Source organism: Carex rostrata, chromosome 13 (genome assembly GCF_964058835.1).
Source record: "Carex rostrata chromosome 13, lpCarRost1.2, whole genome shotgun sequence".
In the NCBI taxonomy this organism is placed as follows: domain Eukaryota; kingdom Viridiplantae; phylum Streptophyta; class Magnoliopsida; order Poales; family Cyperaceae; genus Carex; species Carex rostrata.
The window spans coordinates 11,919,106-11,940,918 of record NC_135930.1 but is presented as its reverse complement, the minus strand read 5'-3'; the positions used below and the strand labels follow the sequence as shown (position 1 = coordinate 11,940,918).

General features: G+C 33.4%; 2 protein-coding genes and 1 non-coding gene across 4 annotated transcripts; all 3 read left to right on the top strand.

Annotated features, from left to right (window-relative positions):
- Nucleotides 1-1,988: 1,988 nt before the first annotated feature.
- On the top strand, nt 1,989-4,648 carry LOC144564347 (rho GTPase-activating protein 1-like). The gene is made up of 5 exons (XM_078313949.1): nt 1,989-2,499; nt 2,875-2,995; nt 3,223-3,342; nt 3,617-3,847; nt 4,013-4,648. Exons 1-5 carry the CDS (start codon nt 2,333-2,335, stop codon nt 4,391-4,393), a joined length of 1,020 nt encoding a protein of 339 aa, XP_078170075.1. The 5' UTR covers nt 1,989-2,332; the 3' UTR covers nt 4,394-4,648.
- Nucleotides 4,649-11,957: 7,309 nt separating this feature from the next.
- Nucleotides 11,958-12,029, top strand: TRNAC-GCA (transfer RNA cysteine (anticodon GCA)). Its single transcript has one exon. It is a non-coding gene; the product is annotated as a tRNA-Cys (tRNA).
- A 2,655-nt stretch (nt 12,030-14,684) lies between these two features.
- LOC144563967 (diphosphomevalonate decarboxylase MVD1, peroxisomal-like) lies at nt 14,685-19,976 on the top strand. Of its 2 annotated transcripts, XM_078313418.1 has the most exons (10): nt 14,685-15,049; nt 15,335-15,533; nt 16,089-16,152; nt 16,449-16,512; nt 16,854-16,934; nt 17,233-17,319; nt 17,831-17,988; nt 18,526-18,574; nt 18,933-19,057; nt 19,489-19,976. In XM_078313418.1, the coding sequence occupies exons 1-10, from the start codon at nt 14,834-14,836 to the stop codon at nt 19,709-19,711; spliced, it is 1,266 nt and encodes a 421-aa protein (XP_078169544.1). In that variant the 5' UTR covers nt 14,685-14,833; the 3' UTR covers nt 19,712-19,976. The 2 variants fall into 2 exon arrangements, with proteins under 2 accessions (XP_078169544.1, XP_078169546.1); XM_078313420.1 differs by lacking the exon at nt 19,489-19,976 and having other exon boundaries at nt 14,697-15,049; nt 18,526-18,615; nt 18,933-19,047.
- Nucleotides 19,977-21,813: the final 1,837 nt, after the last annotated feature.

Genomic DNA, 21,813 nt, shown 5'->3' with positions numbered 1-21,813 from the left:
GAAATTATGGCAGTTGTGGCAGTTAAAAACGCGTCAGAACTAAGCTAAAAAGGGAATACTTTTATACACGGAGATTTTTGGAGGCCTGTAGCCCGGGGGACATTACCTTTTCTCTTTAATTGATATATATAAAAAAAAAATTGATGTCCGGATATCCGGATCCCTTAGTCCCACAAGGGATAAGGAAAAGCGTTAGAGATTTTTATATATAAGATTCAACCTTAGAGGTTTGAAGGAGATTGACAGTAAAGAAAGCAGGGAGAAGAGTGAGCTTCAGGATGGATATTATTAGATATTTATCTTGAAGCTCGCTCTTCTCCCAGCACTCTCTATTGTCAACCTTCATTTTATTTTATTTAATAGCAAAATATTCCATTATGTTCCACTGGTCACCGATGCCTGCAACTTTTCACAATTTTTTTGAAAAATGATGATAAGTGATACAAATACTGGGTGCAAGAATAATTTCCTTTTAGGAAAAAGTTTACTCTTCAAATTAAAGCATAAAAAAAAAAAATCTGGTTGTTGTTGTTTTTTTTTTTTTTTTTTTTTTCTTTCTTTCTTTCTTTCTGTTGAAGGATAGAGGCCAGAATTTGTCTCTAACATTTGTATTAAAAAGAAAAGAAAAGAAAGTATTTTCGGTACAATACCTCGGCTACAATTTTTTTTTAGATGCTTGTTTTTTTTTTTTTTTTTGTAAACGTGCCTCTTCGCTTATTTTTTTTCCTTTAAAAGTTGTGCCTAGAGTGGAAAAGACGTGTCGTGTTGTGCTGTGCCGTGATTAACACACTGTGATTTGGTTTGGTGCCGTGTAGTGCCGTGACTAAAATATCAAGGGATAGTCACGGCATGCGAATGGTCATGCTACATGAGTCATGTCATGCCTAAATGTGTCTCGTGTGATCATTTAATCATAATTTAAGTTAGTTTATTAAAGATTCATCATTTAATCAATATATAATGGTTCTAATTACACGTTATTCTCGTGACTATGTGCCGTGCGCGCGGTGACTATATCTTTCACGTATCGTGCCGTGCTAAAGTTTCAAAAAATGATTACGGCATGGAACACGCGAGTCATAGTACGTATCTGATACGCGTGCCGTGCCGTTCCGTGATGGAGCTGGCTCTGCCGTGCCATTTTTCCCACTCTAGTTGTGCCTCTTCGCTTATCACATAATCCATTAGGCAAATGCAAATGCAAAAAGAAAAAAGAAAGAAGCTATGTAAATATATTTATTAGAAAACCAGGGAATATGCTAGCATGCTATGCATAGCATAGAGCCCCTAAATGCAACGTCTTGGATTTTGACTTTTCAAAATTATAATGGTCGATCTGAACCGTTCATCTTGTTCTCCATATTAATATATGTTTGGGGACCAAATTTTATATTTTTTGGAATTTTTTTACTATTTCTTTAGATTTATTGAAAATCGCTGTTTTCAGCAAATCTGGACCATAAAAAAACAGCGATTTTCAATAAATCTAAAGAAATAGTAAAAAAATTCAAAAAAATGTATAATTTGGTCTCCAAATACATATTAATATGGAGAACAAGATGAACGGTTCGGATCGACTGTTAGGATTTTAAAAAATCGAAATCCAAGGCGATGCATGGAGGGGCTGCATAGCATGCTAGCATATTCCAGAAAACCAGTATAGTTGGCGCCGATCAAATTAGGATCTGTTCGTATAAGACGTCTTAATTTGATCTGATCGTATAATACGTCTCAATGAAGTCGATCACCTGTTTATTTTCATACTGCGCATTGGTTGCAGAATGAAATTCAAAAGACAATATAATTGTCACGCTAAATATGGTGGCTTTCTTACATAAAATAAAAAAAAACAGGGAACCAACTAATTGGCATGTTCCCTACAAAAAGACTGAATTAACAGAAAAGTCAATGACTTAACAGTAATTTACCAAATCTGAAAAGAGTTATGCTGATCACGTTGCCTAGTCCCTTGTTAGAACTTAGAACTTAGAACCAACACATTCAACTCAACTAGAATACCTCTATCCTCTCTCTCTCTCTCTCTCTCTCTAATATAACAAAATGTCAATTAACCTTTTTATATTAGTTATAAAAAGAAGAAGCATTTGAGTTTTTTTTTTTTCTGGTTCTTACTTCTCTCTCTCTTCTCCTTGTTTTTCATGTCATATTTTTCCAAGTCAACAATGAAGAACAATATGATCATGACCATGATTCTGTGAAAGACTGTATATTCAGATTGTACCGCTTGTCGGTAACTGAAATCTAGGCCAAGCTGTTTTCCTTTCTAAGGCGTTTGGTTGAGGTAGGATACACTAAGATATTTGGAAGAATAATGGAGGGGGAAGAGAGTGGTGATGAGGTTGGTCCCACTGAAGTGAAAATCAGCTGGCCAACAGATGTGAGACATGTGGCACATGTCACATTTGACAAGTTCCAAGGGTTTCTAGGGTTACCGGATGAGTTCGAGCCGGAGGCACTGCACCGAGCTCCTAGTGCAAGGTACTGAATTGCAGGATTTCTTTTTGTTTGCTAATGTATCAAATGCTTATTGTTTTTAAAATTTAATTCTAAGATTATTAAGGTAAATTTTTGGAACCCTTAATTGTAGGTCTTTGCTATTGATAAGTTCTTTTTGAGTGAATTAGCAATTGATAATTTTGACCATATACTGGTAAAAGTATCTAGTTTTTTGAATCAGCACCAATTTCATAAAATTAATTTGGATCTCTCATCAAAATTACTAGACAAATAGATTAATACTACCTTAAGTCTCTTCAATTTCATAATTAAATATTTACTTTTCCCTCCTAATTATGTTCTTAACTTGAACAAGATATATACCCTACTAATACATTGAACAATTCCCGGATACAGTGCGACAGTATTTGGTGTTTCAGTAGAATCGATGCAGTGTTCACTCGACTCAAGAGGGAATAGTGTGCCCAAAGTCCTCTTGTTACTTCAAAATAAACTGTATGCACAAGGCGGCCTCAAGGTTCATCTTTCTTTTGCTTCATTGTTTTTACTTTTCCTTTTTAAGTTTTGGTTTTGATGAATCTAAATGCATAGGACATGAATTAAACTGGAAGGTCAAAGTCTAGATCAATATGCCCTTGGAAGACCTCAAATTACCACTTATACCCCTGCAAAACTGGAACTACAGTATTCACCTGATATTCCATATTACATAAAAATACCCAATAAGAATTTCAGAACATGTAGGCCGAAGGGATATTCCGGATAGCTGCAGATAACAGCCAGGAAGAGTTTGTAAGAGGTCTGCTTAACCGCGGTATCTTACCAGACAATATGGATGTTCACTGTCTATCTGGACTTATTAAGGTAATTTCCTTTTCTATTATAATCCCTAAATTAGTAGCAAAATCCATGGCTTTTGTCCTTCATAAAAATTAAACTTAATGCACACTAAATTACAAGTATTAAAATATGACCGTAGTACTTGACTACAGTTATTTATAAATAGTATGTTCATTCCTCTGCCATTATTTAATGATGACTTAATTGACAAACTATTTGAGTCTAATCCTCTCTAAGTTTGTAATATAATTTAAAAAAAAGAATCTAAACATCGATCAATGAAAAACAAAACATGCAGTCATGGTTCCGAGAACTGCCAGGTGGATTACTGGACTCGTTGTCCCCATATCAAGTGATGCAGTGCAAGTCTGAGGAGGATGCGACGCGACTGGTGGCTATGCTGCCAACAGTAAAGGCAGCGCTACTGGATTGGGCTGTCAATCTCATGGCCGATGTTGTCGAAGAGCACCATGTCAATAAGATGAGCGCTCGCAATGTTGCCATGGTTTTCGCTCCAAACATGACCCAGGTAGGATACCCTCCTACATTTATACTTGTAGGATATAATCTTGATTTGTGTTTACCAGTTAGTCCTTTTATTGTGATCTTATTTTTGTGTTTACTGATATCTCTTTTCAAAATCCTAAAGTATAAAGAACTGTAGTTTTCTTACACAATGCAAAACTAATTGCAGATGTTGGATCCACTAACTGCATTGAAGCATGCAGTGCAAGTAATGAATCTTCTAAACATGCTGATCATGAAAGAGCTCAAGCGTCGGCGAGATTCCATTTCGCAACAGTTAAATTCAAACACAAATTCTCAAAGTTCCACTGAGCATCAAAATACTTCAATAAATTCTAAATCACGCCGTACCAAAAATGCCGAGAAACAGAATTCCGGCACCAATGCATCTATTGAGAAAGGATCTATGAATTTTTCTGGTGCAAGAGGTAAGGTGGAAGAGAGTTCAGATGATGATGATTATGAACCTTTGTGGGACCAAGAACCAAGACAAAATGGAAAAATTAGCCGAGTTGATTCTGTGGTTGAGCATTTAGGAGCCTTCTGGTAAAATTGAATGTTTCAGTTGTGCTAGATGGTTGATTAACTGAGATAACGTGGTTTCTGACATTTCTAGGGAAATTGGGTGATTTGTTAATTGTTGTAAAATAAGTTTATTTGTTTGTTAAATATGGTTGGAGTTTAGTTTTAAGATCAATAGACATTTCATGAATTTTCGGTGAATTTGTTACTGTTTGAAAATTTCCAATTGAGTTGTCTAAACCTTGAATAATTTGACGGTGTAGATTGGTTATGAATTCTATCTTCTCGTGTTAATTTTTAATTTGTTCTATGCACACTTTTTCATTGGTTTTAATTTTATTTTTTCTTTGCTGAAAACAGTAAGATATACGAGGGCTGCATGTAGGAGCTAATTTCTTTATTTGCTGCACATAATATATATCATATTTATATCTAGTCACACATAACAAAAAATAGAAGCGGGTCTACAGTTATATCAGGATATGGTCACTCTTGATTTAAAAAAAAAAAAAAAAACTTTTTTACTTATGTATATTAAAATTTGATTGAATTTTCTTTTTTTATTTATTTGAAGTTTAGAGTGAGGCTATGGTCTATGCATGACATATATTGGCTCATATGGAACAGTATCTTTATTCTTAAAGTCTAACAATCAATATAAATGTTTAATACGATCTCCATATAAAATGTACTTATACATCAAATTCTACATTTTTTTAAACATTTTTACTATTTTTTAGATAGGTAAAAAATCACTCGATCTAAAGTTAATAGACCATTCAAAAATAGTGATTTTCTATCCATCTAAAAAATATTGAAAAAAAATATAAAAAATATAATATTTATTCTGCAAGTACATTTTTTTATATGAAAATTATGTTGAACGGTTCATATTTGACTATATGAATTTTGAAAATAAAAATATTGATCTATAGTACAAACCAATCCGCACTATACATAGTACTATAGCCTCACTCTTGAGTTTTTATATGGTCCAGTCTTTCTCATAAAATAATAAATGTGTGCTTGTAACTTAGTGGTTAAAATTATATTTTCACATTTTAAGTTTCAATTCATCATTTCAAATTTTCTAGTTCCGTCCAAAAAAAAAAAAAAAAAAATCAAATAAACGTTTACTGGTTAAATTAACTCGCTCTCCCAAAACATGAGTGTAGTTCCCGGACAACATAATTTGGGCATAATGTTAATTTGTACAATGTAATTAATTAATTGAAAAATGACTTCCGTTGTTTTCTTCATAGAAAATAACTAATTTCCTCATTAAAAAAATCGTGTATCTTATCACTATATAATTATTTAATCCCTGCGTTAAGTTGTTATAGTGATTTATCAAGAAGGGATTTGCATTTTGAAATGTTTGATGTGCATTGACTTCGCAGCTTTTGCGAAAGTTAAAAAAAAAATGTTTGATGTGCATCAAGAAGGGTGATGATATTGACACGATAATTCTTTTTATTAACACAACAAATTAAATTTTTTTATTTGAATGGAGAAATATGTCCTTACTTTAATTCTCTCTAGATACTATATCTTTTTCAAGATGAACTTTCTGTATATTAAATATCAATGATTATGTATTTTATTTCCATAAGTAAACGCCTTGTACTTTTAGTAAAATCTTTAAGGAAATGTTTCATTTTTCAAATTTAAGAAATATAGATACAAAAATTTAAGCAATCATTTCTTGTAGTGAAAAATAAATAGATAAAAATAAGTTTTCTTTTTAGTGACTTTACTGGACTTAGTCGAATTTGTAACATTAAATATGGACTTCATTTTTTGTATCACATGTTGTTTTATTTTTCTCACTTTTATTGATTATGTATTAGGTGGTATGCACAAATTTTTCATTGTTGAATTTAGAAAAAAAAAATGGTACAAACTACATTCATGATATATTATCATGATTCAATAAAAAAGATACTAGAAACTCTATTTAATTGTACATACACTTCACATTGACACAAAGTATTATATAACGGAGTTGTTTGATGGAATGATTATTCCATTTGTAAAGAATGAGTTTTTTAATTTATTATTTTCATTTTTTTGAAATTGAAATGTTTTTGAAGTAAGTTTCATTTATGAAAATAAAACAAATAACAAATAATCATTAATATGGAGAAATAAATATTTATTTTTATTGGTTGACCATCGTATACAATTTAACCTCTCTTTACTATTTATTTCCACAATTTCTTTCATTAATAATTATTTACTTTATTTCCTTTCATACTTATTATATTAAATAAATTTGTATTTTATATGATCTTTTGTTTGGATTGAAATTAATTTAAATATTTTCGAGTCTGATATTAATTTATTATTTGTCTTGGTTCTTAGAGACAAAATTAAAATCTATTGTTAAATACATAACAACAATAATATATGACCATATTAAAAAAATACGGTGATATAAATGAATTCTTCAAATTAATTAAATTGTGTTAATACTAGAAGTAATTATATTTTTACCATAACATAAATTAAGGAATTAAAGAGTCCATTCTACTACTATCAACACTATTTTCAATGTAATTAGCTCCATTGTTGAGTTGAGAAAAGAATAAATTACATTTTTCTCTCGCTGTGTTATTAAAGCATAAGATTTGCTAAGTAATAATAATTTTGTGCTTTTATTCCAGTTTTTTTTTGAAGTAGTGTGTTATTTTGAATTTGTATATGCAGTTATTAAAAATAAACAAAGCAATTTTAATTCATTAAACAAAAAAAATGATATATCATGTATTAAAATTTATTTTTATATTTCACATACCGACTAAATATATTGAAACGAAAAGGACCGAAATACATGTTTAACAAAAGTTAAAATCATTGATGTACAGTACAACCAGAGATGCATGGGTTAATATTCTTTTTTTTGTGTTATTTCAAATTAGATAAAAATCTAACAATGAAGAATATATAGTAATTTATAAATGGCCCTCACCTGTATCAAAAATAGCATTTGAAAGAAATATATGTGGAGAGTAAAATTGTTAATAAAATTTGAAAATTTGAAATTGTTGTGTTGATATAAAACATGTTGGGGTTTCGGCGGGGCTGTAACCAAAACCCGTTTAGGCTTAAGGTGCGGAATGACCGTAAAACAAAAATTTCTACAGCCAACTTAAGCTCAGGATTAAACGGGATATGTCAGGAAACTTTCCAAGGCGGTCCACCTTCAGTATTCCTTTGGCATCAAAACCCAATTTAATCATTTTACAGATCTACTCCATGATTGATTTCTAAAACTTTAATCTACTTACCAATTAAATAGATTAATATAACATATTTATACCTTGTTTCCAAATCACAGTTGGAATGCAGACCGAGCGAGTAGAGCCTCACCAGGGAAGGAATCGACTCGGAGTATCACACGTGTGATACATCTATCGGTTATCCACCAGGACTAACCAGAGAGCGGTTTATTTCTTTTGCCAGAAATACTATAAACTGTGGAATTCTGCAAAAACACTATTCACGGGGAAAAAGACGAAAACCCGTAAACACAAATTTTCGGTTACTCAGTTTCATCAAATGAGCAAAACTGACATACCGCGAAATTCGGTAAAACACTATTCATCGATCCCATAAATATTCTCCACAACAACCCGCAAGATTATACGTCAACTACGTATAACTTTCTTTTCTCAACCGAAACACTATTTGGGAGAGAAACCGAGAAAGAGAGAAAATACCGATTCGATTCTGCACGAAACGATACAAGTGAATTAGTGATTTTTCTCTCTACCCCTCCACCCCTATTTATAGGGTTTAGGGTCGGTTGCCAAATGACCAAAATGCCCTCCAAGTTCGGCCTATTTACAAGATATGCCATCGAATGGATAAGGATGATGACATGTGGATAAGATCGATGACGTGTCATCTGGATAGGATCGATGACACGTCATGCGGATAAGCACGAATCTGAAAAGACCCGAATGCCCTCGGCCCGAACACAAATAATGTTTGTATAATTATTCTGAACAATTATATATATTTTTCTGCGGTTGTTTGTTTCGGTATCGATGACATGTCATGCGGATAAGACGAATCTGAAAAGACCCGAATGCCCTCGGCCCGAATACAAATAATATTCGTATAATTGTTCTGAACAATTATATATATTTTTCTTGCGGTTGTTGTTTCGGTAATTTATACAACGTGTCCTGCACATTTATAAATTAACCGGTTAACTTTTATACAACGTGTCACACACGTTTATAAATTAACCAATGTTTTTGCTTGTTATTTTTACATAACATTTATAATTTAATTATAACACGTATAATTAATTATAACCATCTTACTATTGATCATAACCAATTTATAATCAATCACAATAAGATTCTCCGATTAACTCCTATACGGTGTGACCCAATAGGATCTGTGTTATGTTGGAAAATAGAGTTAAAACTGTTTTAACTTCTATAATCATGAGCGGCATCTGGCAATACATCATGACCATCCAATTACACAGATGATGCTGTACAGTACAATATCACGATCCAGTAAACAATTTACTTGTGTCAGTTCTTTTGTCACATAGCTATCAGATTAGTTTCAAGGTAGGTGTGTGTCATCCTTGTAAACTTAATCTTTTCTTGATCTTGAGCAGATTATCAAATATGATTACTCTTGTAATCATACTGCGCGCTGATAATCTTACTTTATCAAGGGGCCCAGTGATGCTATAGCTCGTATAGAGATACGAGGGACAATAGTACTTTTGGTAAACCATCACTACCTCAGCTAAGCCATGTATACCGAAGAGCTACCGTTATAACTGCATTTTACCGACAGCGTTTGATAACAATCACACATATACATTTCTTAGTAGGAAAGATGAATACCTCATACTTTAGAACTTAACACTGAATGAAAACATTAATGACACGAACACAATTCCGTATAATGTTTCATTCGGGGTCTGTCAGATATCATGTTCCTGGAACATATATCTATGTGATTAAAATGACAACTCCTTGTCTATGGTCTGTAAAACTTGACCATCATTTAATCCACATACTAACCTTACAGCGGTAATTAGTGTTCCTGCTAATTACCTTGGTCAGTGACCTTTTAAGAGTATATATCATCTATATTATGGAGTTTCACAATTTCAGTCATGAACTCGAAATGATCCATAAATGCAATAATACTCAAGGCAACAAAATGATATTAATCATCCAATTCATGAACAAAGCTTTATGATAAATTATCGTATTATTGACTTCTAGATTATTACACTAACAAAACATTATTGTGTTAATATCAGCACACCATCAAGAATTTTGCACTTTTTAGCAATTTTAAGAAGGAAAGGCTTAATTTGTAATTCTTAGACCGTTCAAATTTGGACGTCTGTTGGTTTTGTTATACTAGTGCACCACTAATTGTTACAAAAACTGAAAATAAATGCAATTGAAAGTAAATAGATGAGTTTAGAGAAATTTGACACGCGGGATGTTAACAGAGTTCGGCAAAACAAAGGCCTACGGCTCCGGAGCTTCGCAACCTCTTGTGGTGCGCCTTTCTATTACCCAATACGAAAGTATTACAACTTGTGAACCGTTGAGCCCTTACACACCAAGCGGGAAGTCACACGGCCAACTAGAGATGAGAGCCGGCAAGCCTTTACAACCAAGGGAAGTCACACGAACAACTCAAAGGGATGAGAACAAGGTCTTAATGTTTAGAAACTCAAGAGAAACACTCAATAAATCACTCTAACCTAATATAGATCAAGATTAGTGAAGTGGGTTTGAGATTATTTAAGGGATTTTGAAGTTTGAAGCTCTCACAACAATGGAGTGACTAAAGCTCTCAGAAAATTACTTTTTAGAAGATTAGGGTCGGCTAAGATTGCTTTGGGAAAAAAACCCAAAGCCCTATTTATAGAGACAACTGAAAAACGAGCTGTTTGACCTAAAATGTTACCAACGTTTTAGTTCAAAATGCGATTTAGGGTTTCAATTTTCTAACAGCTCAGTAAAACGTTACAACGATTGTATAACGTTTGTGTAATGTTTTGCACTGTAAAATCTTGATCAAAAACAGGAATTTCTGAAACTCAGATTTATTTAAAACATTACAACTTTTGCCGAACGTTTCAACGTTGATTTAATTAAATCATTGTAAAGATTGAAAAATGTTACAACGTTTGTAACTTAAATTTTGAATTTGATACAGCTGTGCTTCAGTAGTTCTGAAAAAACTAAAATTTAACAACATTTGTAAAACGTTACAACGTTTTAAGTTGATTCTGTACAGCTGTGCTTCAGTAGTTCTGACAATCCTAAAACGTTACAACGTTTTAAGTTGATTCTGTACAGCTGTGCTTCAGTAGTTCTGACAATCCTAAAACGTTACAACATTTATAAAAATGTTATAACGTTTTAAGTTGTTTCTGAGTTTGATCAATCTGTTACTTCAGCGTTTCTGACAGGCCTAAAACGTTACCAACGTTTGATCCCTGTTTAAACAACCTCAAACTTACTTTACTAAGCTTCTGATTTTACAATTTGTATTCTTGATAAATGTCTTCATAATTTCTTCAGTACAAGTATTCCATAATGCAATTCCATTTGATTTGAACCTACATATCTTTCAAAAATAGAATAAATTATAAAATTCAATAATTATATATTTTTGCAAATTAGTCAAATAGATGAAAACAGATTATTGCTCGAACAACAGGTTTTACAAGAAGAGTAAAGCTATGGTACTTGGTAAATTACATGTTGGTTTGTATTATGAATTAAAATTTTTATTTTTAAAATTCAAACAGTCTATCCGAACTATATATTTATATAAAAATGTACTCATAGATCAAATTTCATATTTTTAAAAAACTTTACTATTTTTTGGAAATGTAAAAAATTACTTGATCTAAAGATTCTAGATCATTTAAAAATAGTGATTTTACCTATCTTAAAAATAGTAAAAAATTTCAAAAAAAATATAAAATTTAATCTTCCAATACATTTCATATGGAGATCATATTGAATGGCTCATGTTTGAATTTTAAAAATGGAGATATGGATCCATAGCCCATAATAATCCTCATTTTGCAAAGTACCATAGCCTCACTCTTTAGAAGAATTAATTAGTCTAATTATTATTAAATGTTAACAGAAATTAGTTAATTTATTTAAAAAAACTAATATATTCGTGAATAATAAGTGACTCCAAATTTATAATTTCAAATACCGTGAGCAATAAATTTTTATTAGCGAATGGCACGTATTGCTAAAAATGTACTAATCTAAACTCATTTTATCTTATAATAAACTTTGATGCTTTGTCATGTACTTTTTGGATTGAATTAAAGTTTGCAAAACTACTTTTGAAACTGCATAATATGCTGTATTCATTATTGTATTTAGTTGCGATTTTCAAGTTTAAGAACTTGCGCCGAGTCCCTTTTTAACACGTAATAATCATTGTCTCCATTTGATGCCTTTTGTTCGTTAATATAGTTCTTCCAGCTTAATTTGTTTCCTAAACCTCATCCATAGATCATATTTTAATTGACAAAGTAAATTAAAGTCGGAATTAACAACAAAGGGTCCATAGCTCAGTGGTAGAGCATTTGACTGCAGATCAAGAGGTCACCGGTTCGAACCCGGTTGGGCCCTTCTTATTTTTTAATTTTTTTTTCCTATCTATGTTATTTTAATTTGCATATTATCATCTTCAGGAAATGCAAGTAGGAGCTACTAATAACTTCAGAGCCTTAGGGGATAAAGGAACCACTAAACTCCCTCAATTAATTTCCTCCATTCATCTCTCAGTCAATAACTGAACATCATTAATTACTTGAGGGATTTTACAACTGACGCACGTAAATATGGGATACCTAAGATATCAAGTATTTCGAAAAAATTAACAACTTCAGAGCCTTAGGGGATTTTACACTCATCTTTTATATGTTTTTAGAGATGAGTTTTTTTCTCCGTTCAATCTCGCCAATATTTCTGACGATCTGTGAGGAAATTTGCAAATTTAAAACCATGAACGTCTTCTATGCAATTTTTTTTTTCAAATGAGATCCATGATGACGTACTTTTGGGTTGTCCGTCGTGCAAGTATTCATACCTCGTCGTATAATAATTTATACATCGTCGTGAATACTTTGTCGTGTAAGTATTCATACCTTGTAGTGCAAGTATTCATACCTCGTAGTGCAAGTATTTATACCTCGTAATGCAAGTATAAAAACAATTCATGTCTGAAGTGTTTGCACTTAACATATTTTATGAATTTTTTTTTTCATATGGCACTGCATCACGTCTGAAAATATTAATATCAAGTATTACAAGTATTTATACATCGTCAAGCAAGTGTAAATAGTTTATATATCAAGTATTTGTACCTAATAGATTCTATGAAATTTTAATTTTGTTTCGGCACTAGATGATGTCTGAAAGTATTAAAAATCAATTATTGCACATATTAATACATCGTCATGCAAAATTGAATAGTTTATGTATCAAGTGTTTGTATCAAACATATTCTATCAATATTTATTTTCCTTAGATGACGTTTGAAAGTATTAGTATCAAATATTGCGAGTATTAAGTGTGAATTGTTCATGTATCAAGTATTTGTATCTAGCATATTATATTATGAAATAACGTATTATATTTCATGAACAGTTCCAATTTAGTTAAATTATATATTATACAAAAGTATTGAGTTATGTTTAACTAATTCAAACATTTGCCTCATGATTAACCTATATCAGGTATTCAACGTATGTATAAATTAAAGTATGTATAAATTAAGTCGGATTTCATTCAAGGTGTACATGTAGAAAGTTCAAAGGCAAAACAAAAGAATTAAGATTTTCCTAGGTTCGGTTCTTTCAAATAGACCACTTGATTAGACCAGAGATATTTGATAAAGAATTATAAATACAATTGCACAAGAAAATTTGAGTCCTCAGTTTCTTTTCACTTTGTCGTGATGCTATTTAGTTCAACTTCTTTGATAACAATGTATGAATTAATCAAATAGATAAAAAAATTAAGCTGTTAATTTCCAGTTATTTTCTTTGATTCCTCATTTTTTCTCTGTTTTTTCTTTGTCAACCTCATTTTTTTCAACTTGCAATAGTTATCTTATCTTTCAACTTGTGTTAGTAATAAATACGGATGACGCCCCGCATGTGGGCAACGTGCTGTGCTGTGCTGTGTACTGCCAAGACTGATTAATCAGAAAGAATTTGGTCTCTCTTGGAATTAATTATATTTGTCGTTTGTCACGTGAAGTGAAGTGAAGTCTTCAGTGGCCATAACTAAATCATGGATAGATTCCGATCCTCTTGAAGTTGAATAGTTGTTCCGATATTAGGTGGTGATAATACAAATACATTTAATTTAGATGTACAATCGCTCTATGCATGGTGAATTGGTGATGGCGTTGGCACGACTCAAAAGTCAAAAGTGGACTCAATAATTAGTAATTAAGATGGAATACAATTTACAATAAAGCATAATTTTATAATTGATTTTGAGAAGTTGTCACCGATGTTTGTTATCCATTCGCAGCCATAAAATAAAAAATAAAAAAAAGATTCCCCAAATCTCTGAATTAATTTCATGTAATATATGCACTTGTGCAGGACATCAAGCATGTCTATTTCTTTAAAATCTAAACATACCATAAATATTAGACTGCGCGGTTATGCAACCATAAATGAATGAAGGGGAGTTTGAGCACAGAACTTTTGCTTATTCTGTAGGTTTGCGCGAATTCGCTTGTTTGTTAAGGTTAGGAGTGATAATTGTTCTTTCTGAGCAAGCAAAGCACGGCACAAATAGATGACATGATACGAGTCCATATCCTCTAAAGTAACGGAATATTTTTAGTTAGATAAAGACCGTCCGATCAGAATCGAACTAATGTGAAATGGACCAACGGTTCAGATCTCTACAAAAATATTCCGTTACATTCATCTATTTGTGCTTGCTCAGAAAGAGCAATTATCATTCATCTATTTGTGCTTGCTCAGAAAGAGCAATTATCATTCCTAATCTTAACAAACACACGAATTCGCGCAAAACTCCAGAATAAGCAAAAGTTGTGCTCAAACTCTCCTCGATCTCATCTGACTGAGCAGTTCAGACTACAGATATTTGAAGCAAGAAAAAAAAAAAAAAAAATTGTCAGAATAGCACAGAACTTTAATATTCGTGCTTATTATGATTGGACGATTCAGATCTAAACAGAATTATGAATTCCATAATTTACCCGCAAATGACAGCAAAACATATATACAATATTCGCTCTTAAGAGCAACTGTTCCTGCTGCGCTGCCTTGTGTTGAATTTTGTCTCCTCTCTCTCTCTTTTCTTTGCCTCTCTGTCCGTTTCCGACAGTGCGTGCCTAACTTGCCTTCGTCTCCTCGATCTCATCTGAGCAGGTCAGTCTGGATCAAATGGCGGAGGAAGGATCCAACTGGGTGGTAATGGTCACGGGGAGGTCTCCGACGAACATAGCGGTGATAAAGTACTGGGGGAAGCGGGACGAGGGTCTCATACTGCCAATCAACGACAGCATTAGTCTCACACTCGATCCTATCCACCTCTCCGCCACCACCACTGTCGCCGTCAGCCCTAGCTTCTCTCGCGACCGCATGTGGCTCAATGGCAAGGTTTGCATATTTCAAAAGTTTGTTAGTAGTTACTACTTTGTAGTCGTGCTGTGTTTTATCACCCAAGTTTTTAGCCGCCAGGATCTTTTTCGCATATGTCCCTTTAAATGTTGCAAATTGCTTAGAGCTGGTGGCTCAAGCTGATTCATTTATCCCTGGTTTAATCACTTGAAAAATCATTTTTTTTTCATTCTGATGAAAATGATAATGTAAATTGCCTTTATTACTTAATGAGGCGTTATTTCTGAATTCTGATATATGCTTTAATGTGGTGAATTTTATCAGGAGATACCTCTGTCAGGTGAGAGGTACCAAAAGTGCTTAAGGGAAATAAGGAAGCGTGCAAATGAAGTCTCAGATGAGAAACAGGGAATAAAAATAAAAAAAGAAGATTGGGAGAGGTTGCATCTGCACATCTCATCTTACAATAATTTCCCAACTGCTGCCGGCCTTGCCTCTTCTGCTGCCGGTTTTGCATGCTTCGGTACAAATTTGTTCTTTCCCCCTCTAGTATTAAATCATTCCCAATATTGAACAGTGTAAATTAACGTTCTGCAAGTTTATTTAATTTGCATCCGGACCGAGCTGTTAGGTTAGTCTGATGGAAATGGTGCATGTTATTATTGATGCATGTGCCTCATGGGATTTATTTCAAGTGAGCAGTATATTTCTTGATTAAAGTCAAATTAGTCAAGCTTAAATGTTGGTTTTCAGCTTTGCATTAATTAGTTGTAAAGTGATGTCATGCAAAAGTCAGGGAACCTTTAGTCATGTGTTATTTGACGTTAAGCTTTCTTTTAGCATTTTCATGTCTTAAATGTATATGGTATTTTGTGGGGAAATATAATAAACTTTTCTGTTGGCAAAAAATGACATTGGATTGGCATGACATAATGACTGGGGTGAACAGTTGTTGGATCCAATAAGTGTGGTATTAAGTTTGAGGATTGTGAAAACTCTAAAATTCTATATTATGCTCACGAATGATTAGGTATTGTCTTTTGTTTAGCTGACTTTGCTTTCTTTCTCTACCCCTTAGTTTATACCCTTGCAAAATTGATGAATGTGAAGGATGATTTGGGACAAATCTCATCAATTGCCAGGTACTTAACTGAAGCTTAATTCCACAATTGACTGATTAATGGTAAACTAAAAGACATATTTTCTAAGGCTAAATTTTGTGTGTGTGTGTGTTTTTATTTTTTTGAGAAATAAGGCTAAATTGTGTCAAGTTATAGGTTAATACAGAATTGAGAGCTTAGATGGGTTTTATTGAATAAATGTACATGATTCTTTGACCAAAACATGTGTGTATACATGTTTATATATTTATCCAACATTTTTATCTTTGCTTGTTTACCCACTTGCTTATTCTTTCAAATGGGAATTCTTATAATAGGCAAGGTTCTGGGAGCGCTTGCCGTAGCTTGTATGGAGGCTTTGTGAAATGGGCCATGGGAAATGTAAGGATAATGCTTTCCTTTTCTTCTTTTTATTTTTTAAATGTTTAGTGGCACCTGCATATTGTATTTATTACTGTCTTTTATGGCTTTCTAAACATTGTATATAGAGATGCATCTGTGATCTGTTGCCCATAAAATCTGTGCAAGTCATGTGGTGTCAAACCATAATTAAGTGTTGGCTTTCATATTGTTGTCAGTGAACATGTCTCAACATGATCATTGTAGAATACTGTCAGGCATACAAGACATGAATGCATCTATCTAATAATTCACCTATTCTAAGATAATATGATCTAGTTAGATCATATCAGATTTTATTTAATTTGATATTGGGTTTTCAGAATGCTGATGGAAGTGACAGCCTTGCAATTCAGCTGGCTGACGAGACGCACTGGACTGACCTAGTTGTTATCATTGCTGTGGTATGTAAAGTTAGTTTGCCAATTGGTTGCTATTATTTAAAAAGAGATAAGACCTGATGGTTTGTATTATGTTGGACTTGACTTTCCAAGATTTGCAATTGGATGTATATTCTGCATGTTCCCAGATTATTCATAAATGCTGCCTTATGTCCAAAGAAAGAATGAGTGACTATATTTGTATATATTTTTGAAGACACGAGATCATAAGCTCTGGGAGATCTTTTCCCTAATATGCATATTGTATTTTTTAAAAGAAATGCTGGATACAAGAAGTGATTTTGAACTATTGAAATTTTAGGTAAGTTCAAAGCAGAAGGAGACTAGCAGTACCAGTGGCATGCGAGAAACTGTTCAAACCAGTGCTCTTATAAACCACCGTGCAGAGGTATATCTTTTTTGTACTTATAATATTAGTTAAGGTACCTTACCTTTGTTTGATAATGTAATAGCCTACTAAACAAACTTTGCTTTTATTATTCCAGATGAATTAATAACTATGGAAAAACTTTTACCTTTTCCTTTTCCAAAGTGTTTTATATTACCATATATACCTTACTTCTGGTAGGTCTAGACAAACAAATTGTATAGTATGGAATGATATCATCTGTCGGTTCCAGGTCTGGTCAATATGAATTGCAGATTTTATAGTAAAACGTGGCAAAACTGTCTGATAAGCAGGCAATTGCATAGTAAAGTTTGGCAAATTGATTGCACAGTTGGAGGTTTCTACCTTGTAGAATAGGTTGAACTTGATGCTTTATCGTACAATTGATTAATTCTAGCTTAGTAAACAAGTTAACTGAGGTTACTCCTGCTAATTGAGTTCATTGAGGACCTCCAACAATGGTTAAAGCTGGAATTGTCTAATGAATTTCTGTTTGATGTAATGATGTCAGACGGTGGTCCCTGCCCGGGTATTAAAAATGGAAGAAGCAATAAAAAATCGTGATTTCACATCATTTGCTAAATTGGCTTGTACAGATAGCAATCAGTTCCATGCTGTATGCTTGGATACTAGTCCCCCAATCTTCTATATGAATGATACCTCTCACCGGTACACACATGCATGCTTCCATATTTAATTCTTTGAAGCAATTATGTGCAAGCCTCAATGTCAAAGCATCATCAATACCTCAGCAAAATGAGAAATGCCTTTGATACCTTTACCATGTAGGAAATACCCCTACAATTTATGGATATTTTAGGCACTGATCATATCTTCAGTGATACCTAAAACTCTCCTTCCTAAGTGTGCTAACCTATATTTGACCTGAGGAAGAACATATATGTCTCTCGGTGTGTTTGAAATATTTCTCATTTTTGAGGTGTTTTGTATGGACATTTGTTTTGTGTGGTTCATACTTAATCATCTGGGTGACAGTTTAGATTGATAATTGTGTCATAATTGGATAATTCAGTAAAATTCAAGGTTTAGTTGGGCTTATGTTTGGAGTTGCTTATGAAATTGAGGCAAAATTGCTATTCTGGGTTCAATTTTTTGTTTAAAGTTTCCCTGGGTTCATTTCTTCTTTCGAGCCAAACATGTCACTTAATAAATCACATAATAAAATGCTCTTTGCATTTAATTTAGGATAATTAATCTCGTAGAGAAGTGGAACCACTCTGAAGGAACTCCACAGGTAGGCCTCTCTCTGTGAAAGCTTTACTTCAATTACATCTAGTGCATCCTCTTCTCTGACCTAAATACTAGTACTATTGCTCTATTTAGCAAAGTTTCCCCCATAACTAGTCTGAACCAACCAAAATTAATGGACAAAGTAACAAAAATATGAGCAAATAAACAACCAAATAGGTCAATAATATGTATCTAAATATGTAGCTTGTATTATACTTGTGAATGCGTTTCCTGTTATTACTTTATGCATGTGTATCTTGAAATTACATCTAATTAGTTTTTTTGGATTTGCTTTGCCATAACTAATTTTTAATTTCTTTTTATCTCTTTAAGTAATTACAGTAAAACCTAAATAAATGCAGGTAGCATACACATTTGATGCTGGGCCCAATGCAGTGCTAATTTCACCAAACCGTAAGACTGCAGCTCTTCTGCTTCAGAGGCTCCTTTTTCAATTCCCTCCCAATCAAGATACTGATTTGTCTAGGTATTTATAATTATACAGGCACAGCATGATGCTGGTATTTACGAACTTTGGGAAGACATTGGTTTCTGACAGCTCCTTGACCACCAGTGGAAGCATTATATTGAAGATTCGGTACACATTACTAATGATGATACCTGACCTGAATTGTACTATATACCAATTCAGGATGTCAATCCTTGGTTAAATGGCCAATATGAAAATTAGAGTACGGCATTGCTCATGTATAGTTAGTATTGCTCAATTCTCGGTAAAGACGTAAAGTTTACATGCAGAAAATTGTACAGAAGTTTGGTCAGATATGTCTCCAGAAATGGTGTATACTGTGTAGCTTAGGGTACAAGGGCAGTATCATGTGATGTCACTTCTTTAGTGGCTAATTTTGTTTCTTGTTCATATAAAATCTTTTGTAATTTGTACTCGCACTTTTGTAGCTTTGTTGTGGGTGACAAATCGATATTGCAAGATGCGGGTGTGACATCCATGAAAGATATAGAAACCCTAGAACCGCCTACTGAATGTAAAGATAAGGTGCCGTACCAGAAATTCATGGGAGATGTGAGCTACTTCATTTGCACCAGGGTTGGAAGTGGACCAAAAGTGCTGACTGATGAAACCTTGGCATTGCTGGACCCTATAACTGGACTTCCCAAATGAAATAAATTGCCTCAATCTAGACAACAGAAGTGAATTATTTTTTTCTTCTTTGCTTTTTTTTTTTTTTCCTAATGCAGTGAAGAATAAGTCAATTAGGTCTTGTGTGGTTCATGTTTAAATTTCTTACTCTTGCCATTATTTTTTGTGGTTAAGTTTTCTTGTTGGAATATTTAAAATTTTGTTGTTACTATTTAGGTTTTTTGATGAATTGAGAAATACCAATTCAGTTATTTAATTTAGTAGATTGACTAGGAATCATTTTCTTAATTAGACTATTATCTTGTAAAAATTGTCATATCCCGACAACAGGACAGACAACCCACTACGCTTATCAGCGCAAGGCGATCATATTATGAATTACAACATATACATAAATACATTACCAATGACACATAATTGAATCCACAATACATGAAGTAAATTTTTGAAGTCTAATTTGTTTTACATGTATCAAAGAAAGACAAAATGAATCTGCTATAGTTTAAATAAGTACAATTGAAGTACCATAACAGATTCATTTGATGAGAATTATAAAAAAATTACTTATGTTTGTGGCAACCCCTGCAATCATTCGTTTTGACATCTCCTTTCATCTCTTGGACTTTGTACCTGGAACTCACAAAGTGGAACGGTGAGAGATTGAAATCTCCCAGTGCAGTATTCAATTCCAATCGAGTTATTCTCAGATCAAACCAACTGAAACTAAAACAACATTGAGCACCAAAAATGTAAATTACAATAATAATATAAGAATCAAAGAATCTAAGTTGCCAATATAACCAGTCAAGAAGCAAAAATATAAGTTCACTTTAAGAAATACTCAAATACCGCAAAAAAAAATCAGCAAGCTAAAGAAACAATTGATAGTTGTAACAATCAAGCATAACAAAACATTATATTATGCAATGCTCATGTATAATAGCCTTAAAGTTCAATCCAATTTAGTTATGCAACCATATCATATATCATCCTTTATTCAAGACTATTCATGATAGAATAAAATATCGTTATATTAGGTAACTATTTTGGTATTAACAATACTCGGTCATGTGCTACAAGTATAGTGCCTACATGACCCCGATTATGCGCTACAAGTTCAGCGCCTACATGACCATTAAGATTCAAGTGTGAAGTTCAACCAAGTATATACAAGACTCTGATCATGCGCTAACACAAATGTGACACCTACACAATTTCTGTTATGCGCTACAAACGAATAGGGTGCTGTTACGTTACGAAATTTTTACAATTAATTTTTAACGATTTAAAAGCAAGAATCAAAAATCGTGCTAACAAAATGGAAGTTTAGACCTTAATTAAGGTTCCTCTAAATAAGTAAGTTAAGTGTGAATCAAAACCGCGTTGAAATTTCGAGATTTTGAGATCGTATAGGCTGAGTGCGGATGGGTTGACCCGCACTGCGGATGGGTGCGTCCGCACTCATGAAATTCTGTGTTGGTCTGAATTTTCCTAAGTGCTGAGTACGGATGGATTGACCCGCACTGCGGGTGAAGGTGTCCGCACTCATGAAATCATGTGTTGATCTGAATTTTCTGAAATTCTTCTAAGTGCTGAGTGCGGATGGATGGACCCGCACTGCGGGTGGAATGCATCCGCATTAGGCTCGGAGTTTTTCTGAAATCTTTCCGAAAATTGACTAAGTGCCGAGTGCGGGTGAGTGACCCGCACTGCGGATGAGTGCGTCCGCACTCAGGGATTTTTTCTGTGTAATTTGCATTTTTCCGAAATTCGTTTAAGTCCCGAGTGCGGGTGAAGCCATCCGCACTGGATGATTCTGAGGGGTTATTTGCATAATTCCTTTGCTCTCTCTCTCCCACTTCATTCCTTTCCCCATTTTAAGTGATTTTCACCCAAGAGAGAAGAAAAAGGGCGAGAGAGCTTCCTCTTCCTTTCAAACCCCCGATTGTTGCGAGAAATCAAAGTTGGAACCGAGTAAGCGGTCGTGGATCTCTCCTAGCTCTCCTCTTCGGTATTTCTTTCTCTTTCCGTTTCTTTCTAAAATCTCGGATTTCTCGATTGCTCGGGTTTTCGTTTTAAACCCGAGATTTGTGTTCGAATTTCTTGTAAACTAGCTCCTTGAG

What these genes read in the sequence shown, in the direction of transcription:
- LOC144563967 (XM_078313418.1), top strand. Translation starts at nt 14,834, where the DNA reads ATGGCGGAGGAAGGATCCAACTGGGTGGTAATGGTCACGGGGAGGTCT. An exon ending in TAGTTGTTATCATTGCTGTG is followed by an intron (nt 16,935 to 17,232) that starts GTATGTAAAGTT and finishes TTGAAATTTTAG; the next exon opens with GTAAGTTCAAAGCAGAAGGA. An exon ending in CAAGATACTGATTTGTCTAG is followed by an intron (nt 19,058 to 19,488) that starts GTATTTATAATT and finishes GCACTTTTGTAG; the next exon opens with CTTTGTTGTGGGTGACAAAT.
- LOC144564347 (XM_078313949.1), top strand. Translation starts at nt 2,333, where the DNA reads ATGGAGGGGGAAGAGAGTGGTGATGAGGTTGGTCCCACTGAAGTGAAA. An exon ending in CACCGAGCTCCTAGTGCAAG is followed by an intron (nt 2,500 to 2,874) that starts GTACTGAATTGC and finishes TCCCGGATACAG; the next exon opens with TGCGACAGTATTTGGTGTTT. An exon ending in TCGCTCCAAACATGACCCAG is followed by an intron (nt 3,848 to 4,012) that starts GTAGGATACCCT and finishes AACTAATTGCAG; the next exon opens with ATGTTGGATCCACTAACTGC.